Genomic DNA, 15,729 nt, shown 5'->3' with positions numbered 1-15,729 from the left:
TAATGCCAGTTTCAGTCATGATAAACTTTATTAAGAAGTCCATGAGCAGACCAAGACAGAAGACACACCAACCCTCTAATGATGTAGTAATCGCCCTATTTTTTTCCAGGCGGGCTTAACGTCCAACTATCAATTAGGTGTTAGCTTTGCAGGTCTCGCCTCTTAAACCTCTAATGATGTAAAACAGTATATTGTAAATTAGCCCTGAAGATGACCTTAGTCCCTAGATCGGAAAGCTCGCGGCATAATAAAGCTTTTTCAGACTCAAACTGGGGACCCTAGATGGTCAACTTCATGGACAATATCTTTGGGCTTTTGTTGATACAATGGTAACTCCAAGACTATCAATATTATTGATGAAATTTTGAGGATCTCTAGAACATTCTCAATTTTCTAGGAAAAGCCCCACGACCGGAACTTGAAAGGCTGCGTTCTTTAGTTCCAAAAAAAAAAAAAAAATGCATTTAATGCATGACTTTTCCGGCAGATAATATGGTTTCCGCTTTTCCATTTTTTTTCGGAGCCACTTTCACAAATTGTTTCGTTTCAGGCACTTCGCTGTACAAGGACCCAGTTCGTATCCATTGAAATACGATATGAGTTGGATCTTTTTTTTTTTTTTTTTTAAAAAAAAGCGACATATCATTATAAAATACGTTTTTCCTCATTATTGTTTGTCAGAAATAAACAAATGCTACACCCAACTTGCAGAAACCTCTTACATATCTAATACTTTACGTCAGTATATAGTACTCGTTCTTCAGGTAAGCATGCGGTCTTAGCCTCCTTTTTAATATCAGTTCCTCCAATAGAATACACGTATCTGCTTCATGTTTTTACCTGAGGTTCCTCCATATTGGGCCGTCGTCCAAGTATGACCCACTTTTCAATTCAATTCTTTATATTTTCCACAATTTCCTATCACATGAGCTTTTCATTTATGTATACGTAATAAACCCCTCCCAAAATCAGATCTTGAGAAGACTACTTCCTTTAACCTGGATCTGGAGTCACAAAATTATTCTATTATCTTTAACAAGTCAGTTCTACTTCATTTTAAAATGCGTACATTTTCCAATTGTACCTGCAAGCTTTTTATTTGGATTTCCAGATTCTCCTAGAATACGATGTTCAATAGATATGGGAGGATAAAGGATACCAACTCTTAAGAATCAAATTTCTGTCGTAAATGTCTGAAAAGAACCTTCTCTACTTACTTTCACTTGATAACTGTTTCCTCTTGATGAATCTATTAGAAATGAACTCTACCTTAGGTTTCTATCACTGCTAAGAACTGAAGGGGGGCAAAAAATGTGCAGCATCCAGAAGAAGAGATTTTGTGGGCTCGAAACTTTTACAGTTCATTTACATTAACGCAAATAGTAGGTTACTTTAATTAAACCAGAATTTTGCGGCAGGAAGTTAAATCAGTCAAAAATTACACTTTCAGGGCAGAAACATTCTTCTTCTGTGCTTCCAGAATGGAGATCCTGGTCCTGGAATTTGAAAACTTGAATTGAGAATCCTTAGAAAAGTGATTAACGCAGAAAATTGTTGCTCCTGACAAATGAGTTTAAGTCTAAGGTTTCAGCTGCAATAGAAATGGATTAGATAAACGGCTTCATTTTGAAATGCGTTCATTTTCAAATTGCTTCACCAATAAGCCTTTTTATTTGGATTTACAGGTACTTCTAGGAGAACGGAAAGAGTATCTATTTCTCTCCTGAAGCCAATGAATCTGTTCAGTGTAATATGGTACTTCTTATCTGCTCTCTGAAGACTCCTGAAGCTTAACAGCTGGTTAAGAGGTCTTGTCAAAATATTAACGGTACACATGAAAATTAGGAAATAGATGGAGGTCATATTCTTCAAATCCACATTTAAGGACACTATCTATTTTTGTTTCTGAAACATCCCAGCTGGGTGAGGTTATGTCATGGTTTTCCGCACAATCCTAACAAAGAGTATCATCTATGGAGGAAGTTTAGCGATTAGCCTTCACTTTGTTCCGGTGGACACGGCATCAGAAGACCAGTCTCTCTAGAGTAGCAAAAGAAAACTCAAGCAATGGAGTTTAGATCGCCTTTGGTCTTTATCCAAGAGGTAGTCAGTATTAATCAGTCCATCGACTAGTTAGGCTAACATCAGTTTTGGTACCTTTGTTGAATGATTACGCTAATATCTACCATCTTTCATGTTAGGAAAATTTGTCACACCTTTTTCCAAGAACATCTGGTAAAAATTTTGTCTTGGCTAGTTCAGTCTCCCGACTCAAGACCAATAAAACTTGTATGGGATATGATGGGTCAGCATTAAGGCTTCCTCTCCGATAGCTAACTTCTTCGAAGAGCTGCTTCTTCACCTTGAGATGCCACAAGAGGAACAACACCTCATTCTTCATCGAATTTGGAAGAATCTCTGTTGTTAACCACGTTGATGAAACGCATTTCCATTGACATGTTTTACCCGTTGAAAACACTGTCTTAGTTAGATCAATGTGAATAACTGTCTCCATCTTGTCACTTTACTACATCTGATTCTTTTGGTTCTGATTCTGATTCTTTTCATCAAATTCTTTTTTGGGTTGCAGTTTAACTTTCTTATTGTCTTGGCGTTGAACTGATAACTGATTCTACTGATTACAGTTTCACGACGTCTTGTGTCAATGTCAGGGTGTGAAAACCTGGCTGAATTTAAGTATCCATTTTTAGAAATACTCTGAGAGAATGGAGTTCCTGGACCTGGAATCTAAAACTTGAATTGAGAATCCTTAGAAAAGTAATTAACGCAAAAATTGTTGCTCCTGACAAATGAGTTTAAGTCTAAGGTTTCAGCTGCATTAGAAATGGATTAGATAAACGGCTTCATTTTAAAATGCGTTCATTTTCAAATTGTTTCACCAATAAGCTTTTTTATTTGGGTTTACAGGTACTTCTAGGAACGGTGTCTATGGAGGAAGTTTAACTACTGAGAAAGGACAGTTTCTGCACATTAGAGCTCGTTGAATGTGGGATACTGTCATGGCTAAGAGTAACTGTATCCTTAAGAATAATTTACACGAAAGTTGATCTTCTGGAAGGATCAACTTTGTTAGAAATGAGGCAAGGATAATTGTAGCCCATTTCCTCCGAAGATTGCAGATGTTATCCTTGGTCTAGGATAAAACAGGTCTCCTAAAACAGTTTTCTTTTACTTTAAGTTTGGAAAACCAGCATTAGCAATTCCTTTAGGATTCTCTTTGTCACCTGAAGTCACTGAATCTGTCCAATGTAACATGGTACTTCTTATCTGCATGTTTATTGTCTCTCTCTGTAGACTCCTGAGGCTACTATCTTCCCCGTTTTCAGAGCAGATTAGGGAATTTCGGAAGAAAAACGGCTTGACTTTACTAGTGCTTTTAGATTTTCACCATTTCCATCAGTAATCGATTATTTTTGATGCATCAGTATAATCATCAATGGCTGCGCGAAATATGTACAGAAACAGCTGGTTAAGAACGCCACAATTTTAATGGTACACACGAAAAGTAGGAAGTAGATGATGTCATCTTCTTCGAATACACATTTAAGGACACTATCTATTTTTGTTTCTGAAACATCCCAGCTGGGTGAGGTTATGCAAGGTTTTTTCGCACAATCCTGACAAAGAATTCTCTTTCTCCCGAATAACTTTTAGGAGGAAGCCTACTTGGGATTCAAGAAGGCATCTGCATTCATGTTCCTTCCTGTATTGGCCTTCCTATCTTCCTAAGCCACTCATTCTTCCGAACATAGTTGGAACCAAACCAATACCCGTTCAATGTAATTTCATCTTCATTTCTTCATCGAATCGAACAGCATCATCAGCCAGGATTTACCCAGGAACATCTTCACTATCCTGCTTATCGTATTCTCCCAAGCTGATCGTTAATTCTACAGGATACAGGAACTACAATAATCATGTCCAAATTCTTGCACACTTCCTGATGTCTGATAAATGTTCTCAGATTGTGTCCATCTTGCTTTCTTAATGGCAACAAATCGGCTATTCTTGTGATTCATTGAGATAAAACTTTAGATTTCCTTAGAAAAAGGAATTAAATATAAATTTCATTGCTTAAAAACCAATTGCTGTTCAAAAGCTTGTCCAAATAAAAATGCAGGCTTTTATCCAAATTCAGAAACATAGAAAACCTACAAGATATAGTGTGACAGCCAGTGTTAACAAAAGCCGTCGCAATTCCCAATTTTTAAGTATGAATTCATTAACACGTAAGTGAGCATTACGACCGACCACTCTCTTACGGACAGAACTCTTCTTGTCGAGCATTCTTAAGATCGACGATCTTCAGAACCTGACGATGACCCAAAAATGTGGCAGACTACTGGGAGAAAATACCATCACTGCGAGACGCACCCTTGCAAAAGATTTTTTGTTTTTGCTTAAACCGATTGATTTAGCGATTTCGAATGAATTTGATAACGATTTGAATCGTTCCAAACAAGTGAAATGAATTAAAAGCAGAATTTTTTTAACGGATAGAAAAAACTAGAAATAACAAGCTGAAATTATCAAACACAAATTAAAGCGCCCCCCAAAAAAATAAACAGTAAAATTAATAGCAGAAAGACGAACAAGAATGTTGATGATTACAAAAATTAAGTGCACTATTTCGAATTGTGTTAAATTTAAAAAATTCCATTGATTGAAAAATTTAAATAATAAAAATAAAATATTATTTAAAAAAAAAATAACTTAAATGAGCTTTCCAAAATAAATTCAGTTAGCTCAACAAAATATGTTTTGGAAAACACATGCTAATTTATATTATTTAAAACTAGGAACAAAAGTGAAATAAGCTTCAGCAGTTTTAAAGAACAAAAAATCCAACTAACGAGAGAAAAAAAAAACTTACTTGTAAATAAATAGTAAATAGCGATAGATCATGGCAAAAATTAAGGTTAAGTAAAACCTGTACAAGTGAAACCTTCACGCGCATAGTATACTACAGTAGTAATGGAATTCGTTAATTTACAAAATTATCGTACCAATTTTTTTTTTTTTTTAATATACGATTTATTTATTTGTGTGTGTGGTACGGCTAATTGACTGACATAAGATGAGCATTTGTTAGCTAATAATGGTTTGTTTAATAACTAAACATTTCGTGTTACGAATTAATTAGTTACGTTTTTTTACTCTTGTTTAATAAAAATCAAATTATAGAAATTCATAAAATCATGTAAGTCATGTTTTCGCTACTTTTAAAAGACAAACAAAAAACTTGCTTCAGCCATTTTCATAATTTAGTAATTTTTAGGGTCACGTATTTTGGTATTTATTTATTAATAATAAATAGATTTTAGAAAGGAGATGTTACTTTTAATTGGGACACTTTGCGTAAATGAAAAACAAAGTTGGGAAACGATCTTTTTATTTCCCAATTCCGGCCTATCAATTATTTTGAAAACTTTTTCCAGAAAATTGATTTATTAGAAAGTTCCAAGTGTAGCGGATTAACAAACACCACTTTAAAGTGCCAAAACAGTATTTTGTACAGTTCTATCACCTGTATTGATAGATAAAAGACGAACACTTTTAAAAAGCAATGTCATTTCAAATAAGCCGCCTATTTTACGAAAAAGAAAAACAGATTTCAATTAAAATTTGGATAAAAAAGGGGCCATGTACTTCAAAAAAATAGGAAAGATTTATTTAAAAAACAAAATTGAAGATTATAAAGAAGCAAATTTGAATGATTTTAAAGAGGCCCCTCTCTGGTTGAAAAATTTATCATGAAGAGTTAGCCTTACTTAAATTTTTACACAGAAGAGTATTTTTAATTTTTATATTTTAGGAGGGTGTAAAAATAATCTTGAGAACTTCAGTTTTACGATTTTTTAATATTTTAAAAATTATAATTTGCATTACTATATTTTAGTTCATAACAATGAAACTAGAGTGTGCCTTATCGAAAACTATAGTGAGCGGTAAGATTATCGTTTCCAGTGTTTGTTATTTAAATTTGAATTATAACAAAAAGAGGAAATAAATAATAAATGTTGAAACAACAAAATAAATGAGATAATCGATTGTAACTATTTAAGTTTAATCAATTTAAAGAAGCTAAGTTTTTCACTATAGAGAGTTTTCCGACTCAAAGTGCCGTTTCAATGAAATTTAAAAGGAAAATTAAACTTCTCAGTTTTGATACGAATTAGGAGGAAGGGCTCAAGGAAAGTCCCGTTTCCCTCAAGGAATTTGAAGTTGATTTTTCAGCCCCAGAACGAAATTGCTAATTTTATTATCTTTATTTACGTGAAATACAAAGTGATTTTTCCCAATTTTATTTTTACTGCAGATTTAGCATTTTATTATTAATATTTTCCGGCGAGAGGTTTTTTTGGGCTATAGGGCAGATAGTTCGGCATAACTTCGAAATTGCACTTTTCATTTTTAGAAAGACCTAAGCTAAGATCTAAGTACAGGATTATGCAATATCTACAATAATTTATATACTAAACGTAAAATAACCTAAAACTTTAGTAATGTTTTGGTGAATACGCATAAATTATTACGTCACTAACTTCCTAAAACTTGTTTATGACATAACTTGCAGGGAAGACGTCATTAACTTTGTATTGAGAATTCTCTTTTATTTTGACGATGGTCCATTTTAATTTGATTTAACTTTAATAAAACTATAAGAAATTAAAATATTATATCTTTTATTAAAAAACAGTAATGCAATAGAGGGGCGAGGCTTTAGAAAGAAGCGGGAAAATTGCGAAGAGAGGGGTAAAAGGCGGGCGAACCACTTAACTAAAACATCACCAAAACCACCCCGCCTGGTCTAGCTAAGGTACGTACATCTATAAGGTCTTAACGCGCATGACGTCACTCTAGGCAACGGCATGACGTCACAAAGACTAGCATTGACGTCATTGATGCGTATTGAGCGCCAACCCTCCATTTTTTTAATAAACCATCGAGTCAAAATGTTTTTATTTTAAACTTTTTTTAAATTTAATTTCTGTTTTTTTTATTAAATCGTATTAAAAGAAATTAATAATAAAATTAATTTATTTAAACCAGAAACATTCGTCGGAATTTATTTCACGCTAAATGTGTTTTAAAATTTGAAAGACAAAAAAAAAAAATTTAAAAGAGTTCAGTGAGAATTTATTCTTATCAAAATCAAATTTAAACTAACTTTTGCTGTGGGGACGGGGGAATAAAGCAAAAACCAAAGTACCGCAAGAATAATGAATTACAAAAAATTTATAAACATAAATAAATAAATCTACAAAAAAAATGTAGAAATTTCGTACTCACTTTTTAACTGATCGCCACAAAAAAAAAAATTCAGTAGATGACACTGTTGAACACTGTCATATTGTAAACAATGACCCCCGCGTCATTGAGAGGTTATAGCTTGATAGGTTACTTTACTGACTTTTTTGCCACTGAATACTTTTTTTTTTTTTTTTTGTTTGTTTGATTAATTTTTTTTTTGCAAACATATATTTTTTATATGTCAGAATTTTAGGAAAACTAAATTTAAAAATTTTATTTTTTTAATGAATGGATTAAAAAAAAAAAAAATACATAGATAGTGGGAGAGAGACGTTTTTAAATATCGTTGGCGATTAAGAGAAGACGATTTATTTTTGGAGAAGAGGAAGTGAATGAGTTTAAAAGTGGGACTCCCAAGTGATGGCCATGTCACGTGAACGCGAAGGTTGGACAAGAACTGGGCTAAACTGGCAGTGAACGAGCTCACCTCATGTTGAATGGAGTCGGCCTGTGATTGGTGGCTGTGCTGGTGACGTCATGCTCCCGCTCCCGCCTGAATGGCTGCCACTCGTCCCTCCCGCCAAACTAACATTACTGAATCCTAGCGCCATCAAACCCCCTCCACCCCTAACACCCTTCTAAAACTCACATCCCCTTTGTATCAAATCTCCCCCCCTTTACCTTGTATTTTAACGCGTCACACTTGAACTTAATTCTCTTTTGTTTCCCCCCATATTTCTAATTTTTCTTTTTAATGGGGATCAAGGCGGCGGTGGCGGGAGGAAGTACTGTTTATACAGCAACTTCCTTTCTCTGCAAGCTATTATTCCTCAAATGGAAATTTTATTTCTCCAAGTTCAATGGGAGTTGAGAATAAATTTAATATTACGTCAACCAGAAAGTCCAACCATTATTGCAGATAACAAGTTCAGTCAATAATATATCGTATATATATCGATTTAAATATAAACGATCAGATTGATTCATCAACTCAAAGCCAGAGTCTAAACATATGATTGTTTTACAAAGCTGTGACATCACAGCTTTGCAGTCTGATAAGGTTTACAGCTTTGCGTAGTTCCTATTTGTGTCAAATTATCTTTATTGAAGCCTTTAAAGTAACAGGAAAGTATATTCAATAATTCTTAACAATTATTTCCCAAAAATGGAGTTGTAAAAGTATTAATTGAGTCTTGAAATTGTGTCTGGTCGGAAAATGAACCTGGGAGACGATAATTTTAAGAAGAGCAACGACTTTATGGAAGTTGACGCTCACGACAACAGCATTAGTCACCAGAAAGTCAGTAGCTGAACTGTGACGCTGAAGTTCCTGCTTCGACGGAAATGAATTGGCCGGAAGCTTCGAATTTTCTCAAGAGATTTTTTCCAAAGAGATGCCAGCTGATTTCTTTAAATTGATAATATTCATATATATATATATATATATATATATAAAAAACACCAACTTCTGTGGATCCTATGAGGGTCGGTACCACCAACCAATTCAAGGGGGTCTGCGATGGGACAACATCAAAAAGTGAGGAACAACGAACATGTAGATTTAATATTTTTTTTAAAAAAAGGTAAAGTAATCGTCTATTGTTTCAGGTGGAGGCTTGAATTCCAAAGCACTTTGATATAATAATAATAATAATAATAGGATGAAAAAATAATTGCCATTTCAGTCGTGATACATTTATTCTGCCGAGCTTTCGACCTAGGCACTAGGTCCATCTTCAGGGCTAGTTTACAGAGTAATATTTTTTTTAAAAAAAGGTAAAGTAATCGTCTATTGTTTCAGGTGGAGGCTTGAATTCCAAAGCACTTTGATATAATAATAATAATAATAATAGGATGAAAAAATAATTGCCATTTCAGTCGTGATACATTTATTCTGCCGAGCTTTCGACCTAGGCACTAGGTCCATCTTCAGGGCTAGTTTACAGAGTAATATTTTTTTTAAAAAAAGGTAAAGTAATCGTCTATTGTTTCAGGTGGAGGCTTGAATTCCAAAGCACTTTGATATAATAATAATAATAATAATAGGATGAAAAAATAATTGCCATTTCAGTCGTGATACATTTATTCTGCCGAGCTTTCGACCTAGGCACTAGGTCCATCTTCAGGGCTAGTTTACAGAGTAATATTTTTTTTAAAAAAAGGTAAAGTAATCGTCTATTGTTTCAGGTGGAGGCTTGAATTCCAAAGCACTTTGATATAATAATAATAATAATAATAGGATGAAAAAATAATTGCCATTTCAGTCGTGATACATTTATTCTGCCGAGCTTTCGACCTAGGCACTAGGTCCATCTTCAGGGCTAGTTTACAGAGTAATATTTTTTTTAAAAAAAGGTAAAGTAATCGTCTATTGTTTCAGGTGGAGGCTTGAATTCCAAAGCACTTTGATATAATAATAATAATAATAATAGGATGAAAAAATAATTGCCATTTCAGTCGTGATACATTTATTCTGCCGAGCTTTCGACCTAGGCACTAGGTCCATCTTCAGGGCTAGTTTACAGAGTAATATTTTTTTTAAAAAAAGGTAAAGTAATCGTCTATTGTTTCAGGTGGAGGCTTGAATTCCAAAGCACTTTGATATAATAATAATAATAATAATAGGATGAAAAAATAATTGCCATTTCAGTCGTGATACATTTATTCTGCCGAGCTTTCGACCTAGGCACTAGGTCCATCTTCAGGGCTAGTTTACAGAGTAATATTTTTTTTAAAAAAAGGTAAAGTAATCGTCTATTGTTTCAGGTGGAGGCTTGAATTCCAAAGCACTTTGATATGATAATAATAATAATAATAGGATGAAAAAATAATTGCCATTTCAGTCGTGATACATTTATTCTGCCGAGCTTTCGACCTAGGCACTAGGTCCATCTTCAGGGCTAGTTTACAGAGTAATATTTTTTTTAAAAAAAGGTAAAGTAATCGTCTATTGTTTCAGGTGGAGGCTTGAATTCCAAAGCACTTTGATATAATAATAATAATAATAATAGGATGAAAAAATAATTGCCATTTCAGTCGTGATACATTTATTCTGCCGAGCTTTCGACCTAGGCACTAGGTCCATCTTCAGGGCTAGTTTACAGAGTAATATTTTTTTTAAAAAAAGGTAAAGTAATCGTCTATTGTTTCAGGTGGAGGCTTGAATTCCAAAGCACTTTGATATAATAATAATAATAATAATAGGATGAAAAAATAATTGCCATTTCAGTCGTGATACATTTATTCTGCCGAGCTTTCGACCTAGGCACTAGGTCCATCTTCAGGGCTAGTTTACAGAGTAATATTTTTTTTAAAAAAAGGTAAAGTAATCGTCTATTGTTTCAGGTGGAGGCTTGAATTCCAAAGCACTTTGATATAATAATAATAATAATAATAGGATGAAAAAATAATTGCCATTTCAGTCGTGATACATTTATTCTGCCGAGCTTTCGACCTAGGCACTAGGTCCATCTTCAGGGCTAGTTTACAGAGTAATATTTTTACATTACAGGGTTGGTGTGTCTTCTGGTCCATGAATCAGTCACCAAAAAGAATGAACAACAATAATAATAATATATTTGTTTTAAGATTTAACTTATACAAAGGGTTGGTGTGAACATAATTAACATTACAGTTCATAAAAACAGAAACATAAAAGATTGAAACTGAACAGAAAGTTCCAAATTCTTAAATAGAATATATAAATAAAACTGAAATATAAACTTTCCTTATCAGAAAATGATAGTTCTCGTTATAATATTAGACTCCATAAAAAATTAGAAAACATTATCTTTCTTTTACATTTAATTGTGTTAATAAAAACATTTTAGTTAATTACAATTCAAATTTTGAAAATGGCAAATTCAATTATTATTACGGTTCATTGCTCTAACTTCTAATCCCTTTAAAAGATATAAATATATGTCATTAATTTTCCTAATATCAAGGTTGTACAATAAAGTCTCCATAGACACATATTCGCCCAGAGGAATAGAAGAGGGATTTCGCCAAATATTTTTCTCTAATTTTATTAAATTTGCAACAAAAAAAAGAAATTGCAAAGCTCTTTAATAGTAAAGACCAATATTTTTGCCGACAAATAAAAAGTAGCTTAGCTTTCACGAGGATTCGAACCGGTGATCTCTCACTTACAAGTACACACTACGTAACCACTGGACCATCACCCGTCCCTAATTTAATACAGATATAAAGAGATAAACATAATATTTTACATTACGAAGTATGCAAAGTGGGAGGCCAAATAATAATTAAAGCTTCATAATTATTTATTTAAAATATAAATGATCCATGGATAGTTTCATTGGCGCAGAAATTTACGGCCTCTAAACTATAATCTAAGCCTAGGCTACTTATTATTAGTTTCAATACAAATTGCTCCTTTAATCTTAGTGTTTTACTTGACATGGGACTCACAAGGTGTTATGCGTTTGTTGTGGTGGAGTTCTCGCAAACGGAAGTAGGAAACTATAGAAGGACATCTCATGTCTGCCCATAGGGGAAATGCATCACAAAATATTGAGTACTTGATCGGAAAATCTTGATTCGATTAAACAAGAAAACTTCGGCCTAAGAGGAAGACTCGCCATTACTCTTTTAACCGTTACCACCTCCTAGCAGTGAGAGACTGGATCCGCAAAGATGTACCGCGGTACTACGCTGTACACTAGGTCTTGGCGTGGGAAGAGAAGGCGTTCTTGTGGATTTTAACGTCACCTAAGTAATCAAAATTGATTGTTAACAACAAAGTCTTTAAATTTTTGAAAGATATTAAGGACCTTCCTACGAGAAGCTAAATAGAGACCAGCATCTAACTAGTAAAATGAAGGACTGAATATGAATAGAGGATTTAAAATTAGTTTATTATGTACTTTCTCGTTCTTTGCAATCTTATTCAACGCAGAGCCGACCCTAGATCAAAGAGAACCTTCAGTCTTCAGACGGAAGTGTTAGGTTAATTGCTGAAGTGAAGAAAACGGAAACGGCTGCCTTGTTTGGACACGAGTCGCAACCATGGGATATGCTCTTCGGGATCCAGAATCGCTCACTATTCCATGTTTCTGGTAATGAGGAGGAGAATAAAAGGTTGGTTATAGGCGCTAAAAGAGTATTTAATATGTAGTCTAAAAGTGTAAAGGGTCTAAGATTAAGTCTAATCGCTAGAAAAGGGATCATAATGTTGAGCTGTTCAAATGCATTTAAATAGTTGGCGACGAAGAGGCGAGGGAAGCTGCGAGCAACTATCTGACTTCCTGTTTAGGATCAGGGATCATTTGAACAAATATCGCTCTCTCAAAATAATAACGATAGTAAAAAATGTACGTTTTAAGATTGAAAACTAAATTATAAAAAAAATGGTTCTTTGGCAATAGGCTGTACTTTTAATGGCCTAAAAATGATTCAGTTGGTCATTCTTTAATTAATATCGATAATGTTGGTGGTAAGTTAAGAACGGAAGTGACTGAAATGAAGTGCACTTCACAAAACTGCAAAATAAGTCAACTACGCGAAAAGATCATCAATATTTTCGGAAGTACTGACGTTTGCAAACAGCTGTTTTTGCTCTTGAATCTCAAAAATAAAAAAATCTCTGGATTAAATGCCATGCCAAAAATCGAAGACAGACTAAAGAAGAAATCCGTAATTGGATTTGTTATCTACTTCAATACTTTAGTCTTTGTATTTTATTTTAACCTATTTTCCTCAATAGTGTGTCAACTATTTCAATCGGATGATGAAGTGTAAAGCACTTAGTTCTTATCTAAATTGCGGACCACAACGTGTATTCCCTCACAGATTGTGGCCCTCAGATGACTTTGTGACCTCTGCTGTAAAGTGTACGGCCACACGAACGGCTTCAGTTTCCAGTTTCCGGCAATTTTGTGCCCAATCGCCAAAGGATTTCATTTGAACTTGAGCTTAACGTCTTCGGACTTGATCACTTTCATTTGACACGTTTTCTCTAAATATGCTGATGTCTAGAATGCAATGATATCACGCTTTCTTCATCAGTATGACGATAAAGTCAACATGTATAATGATGACTTGAAGTCAACTTCCGCTCAAGTACAAACTCCAATTGTCAAGAAAATTTAATTTCACAAATTGAGGTACGAGAAAACGGCGGGAGGTTTTCAGTGAGTGAATATCACGTAAAAGTTGTGCAGAATATATTAAAAAATAAAATAAATATTATTTTGCAATAAGAAAAGTTAAATCTAAATTCGTTAAGATATTAGAAGATGGAGTCAGCAATGGCGTATGCAAGAGAGCAGCCGGCCGAGTTGGACCGCAGGCTATGACGTCATGTCTACGTCATAGTGAGGCAGTAGGCTCAATACATGGGGTGCAGTTCAGATAGGCCTAACTCCCTCTCCGCTGCTAATTCTATAAAACTCCCTTCCTGTGGACGCACAGGAAACTGCACACTGAGTTACTCTGTATATATGCCAATATGTACTAGCCGTTGGTCGCCATGGATACCTAAAATCCACCGTCAGTACAGAGAATATGTTAATAGTGCCCCACATTCTGTTTCTTTTGCTCTCTTTCTCACTCTACTAGATAAACGGAAGTACTGCAATCGGGTCAATTTTACTACTTCAAGTTTTCACCGGAATGTCTGCTTAGAGGACATCCTAGCTTCCTCTCTGTGAGTGTGAGCATGCTTGGTTTCTTGGGAATTCAAATTGGAAAAATCGCAGGCAGTGACTGCGCTAAGGTGACCCAAGAATTCGCCTTAATAGGCTTTTCTTCAAAATAGGTCAACCGGGAAGTACCCCAGATCGAAACAATTTTCCCGTTTTTGTTTCAAACTTTTCGCACAAAATCATCTAACCTTGCAGGCTGTGACAGAGTGAGGGATGCCAAGAGACCTGAAGAAATGGCTAATCCTACCTAATACGAGGGTAGCAATGGGTTATTTAGAGAGAGGAGAATACTCTTTTATTTCTAAATAAAAGCACCAGGCAAGCAGACTACTCGACTACATTGAGTTGCTGAAGGCGTTCAGTATACTCTGTGTGTAAGACAATGTTTTGTATGAAATAAAAACAAAACATTTACTTTAACACCTTTTCATTCGATGATTCATTCGATTCCAAACTGGATTCGATGGCTAGCCGATAACCATTTCCTCCAACAATTTTAATGTTGTACTGCATATAACATTCAATTTGAGAGAGTTGACCCCCTCTAAGAATGAAAGCATTTGCTGGCTCCATGAACAGAAGCTAAAGAGGAGCAGCAAATCCGGATGATTTTATTAAATTAACAACAATGATTGGAATCAATGTTTTGGATTTGAATATATTTAATGATGGTTACTGTATGGAACAAGTTAAGTCGTTGTTTCTGGTTTTCTTGGGAAGTAACTGGCCGGCGAGCATGTTGTCGGGGATGGCTTGCAGCTCGGAGTGGAGCAGGCCATTGTCATCGCTGCTGCTATCCTCTTGGTCGTCGGTCTGGACGATCCGTGTGCAGGAAGTGGTCGGCTCGACTGGCAACTCTACGTCCGTGCCGCACTCGCTGCTTCGCATGCCCTGGGCGATGCTCTTCATCAGCTGTCGCAACGGCCATTGAGCGCGGACGTGCAACTCGTTCAGCATACACCACGGTCTGACCTTCTCGGCGGCGCCGACACAGCTGGGCTTGTTACAAGTCTTTCTAAAGTTGTTCATGCAGAAGAAGCAGGTATACTGGTCGCTGCTGGTCGTGGGCAAACAGAAATTGATTATGTTTGGCGAGACCATCCTATAATATCTTGAGCTTATCTGATCGTCTGGGCAAAGAAAAAATATTAAAATCTTCAGTGAAACAAAAAAACCAACGGAGGATATTTCAAAAATTCTGAAATGCAAAATGGTAAGAGTTTGGACAAACATGGCAGTTCTCACTCAGTTCATTGTGAGACGGAAACATATTGAAGTCGAATTCTCGACACCGAACTGATAAATCAACATCTGTTGATGGATGAAGCCGGTCAGACGAAGGATAAAATCAGCAATACTATCTAGGACTGAGGACCTAACCACATTTTCAAGAGATAGGGGGAGAATGGCAATGTACGATTGTTGTGAGAGAATGAAGGTGTGGAGAAGTTGGCAATGCTGGACACTGGAGATTCAACCAGCAGACCGGCTCGCAATGGCGAATGAGCTTAACGTGCATTAAATTCATGTGGAAATTTGGAAGTGAAGAGAGCGGAACTAGCTGGCTCTCGAAGAGCTCTGCAATTGGCCTAGTGGGCTTGGGGGCTTCCTACATCGTCACTTCTCTTTTGACATTCCTTCTCTTCAAATTCCGCTATTCCTTACCCTGCCTGAATACCTCTAATTTTTTCTCACCGTGGTAAGTTAGTATCCTCTATCTCTACACAGTATTCCCATAACTTTTTCTAACGTCTTAGTAAATCTGGAATTTTGTATTTATTTTTTT

The 15,729-nt window shown here is 35.2% G+C and overlaps 1 protein-coding gene across 8 annotated transcripts in view; it reads right to left on the bottom strand.

The window, feature by feature from the left end:
- LOC141462214 (uncharacterized) overlaps positions 1–15,729 on the bottom strand; it is a 60,006-nt gene that overhangs the window by 30,434 nt on the left and 13,843 nt on the right. For 3 of the 8 annotated variants that reach the window (XM_074143886.1, XM_074143888.1, XM_074143887.1), the window contains one exon: positions 11,004–15,073. The exons of 1 other annotated variant lie outside the window; for it this stretch is intronic. In XM_074143886.1, the coding sequence (XP_073999987.1) occupies positions 14,616–15,073 (458 nt within the window). In that variant the 3' untranslated portion in view covers positions 11,004–14,615. Of the gene's footprint in view, positions 1–11,003; positions 15,074–15,729 lie in introns of those variants that run through there. 4 more of the 8 variants (XM_074143885.1, XM_074143890.1, XM_074143891.1 and 1 more) reach the window with 4 other exon arrangements.

The sequence above is a fragment of the Rhodnius prolixus genome, unplaced genomic scaffold (genome assembly GCF_049639745.1).
Source record: "Rhodnius prolixus isolate KJV_2025 unplaced genomic scaffold, Rpr scaffold_18, whole genome shotgun sequence".
Taxonomy (NCBI): Eukaryota; Metazoa; Arthropoda; class Insecta; order Hemiptera; family Reduviidae; genus Rhodnius; species Rhodnius prolixus.
Note: the sequence above shows the minus strand (reverse complement) of the source record. Positions and strands in the feature narration are given on the sequence as shown.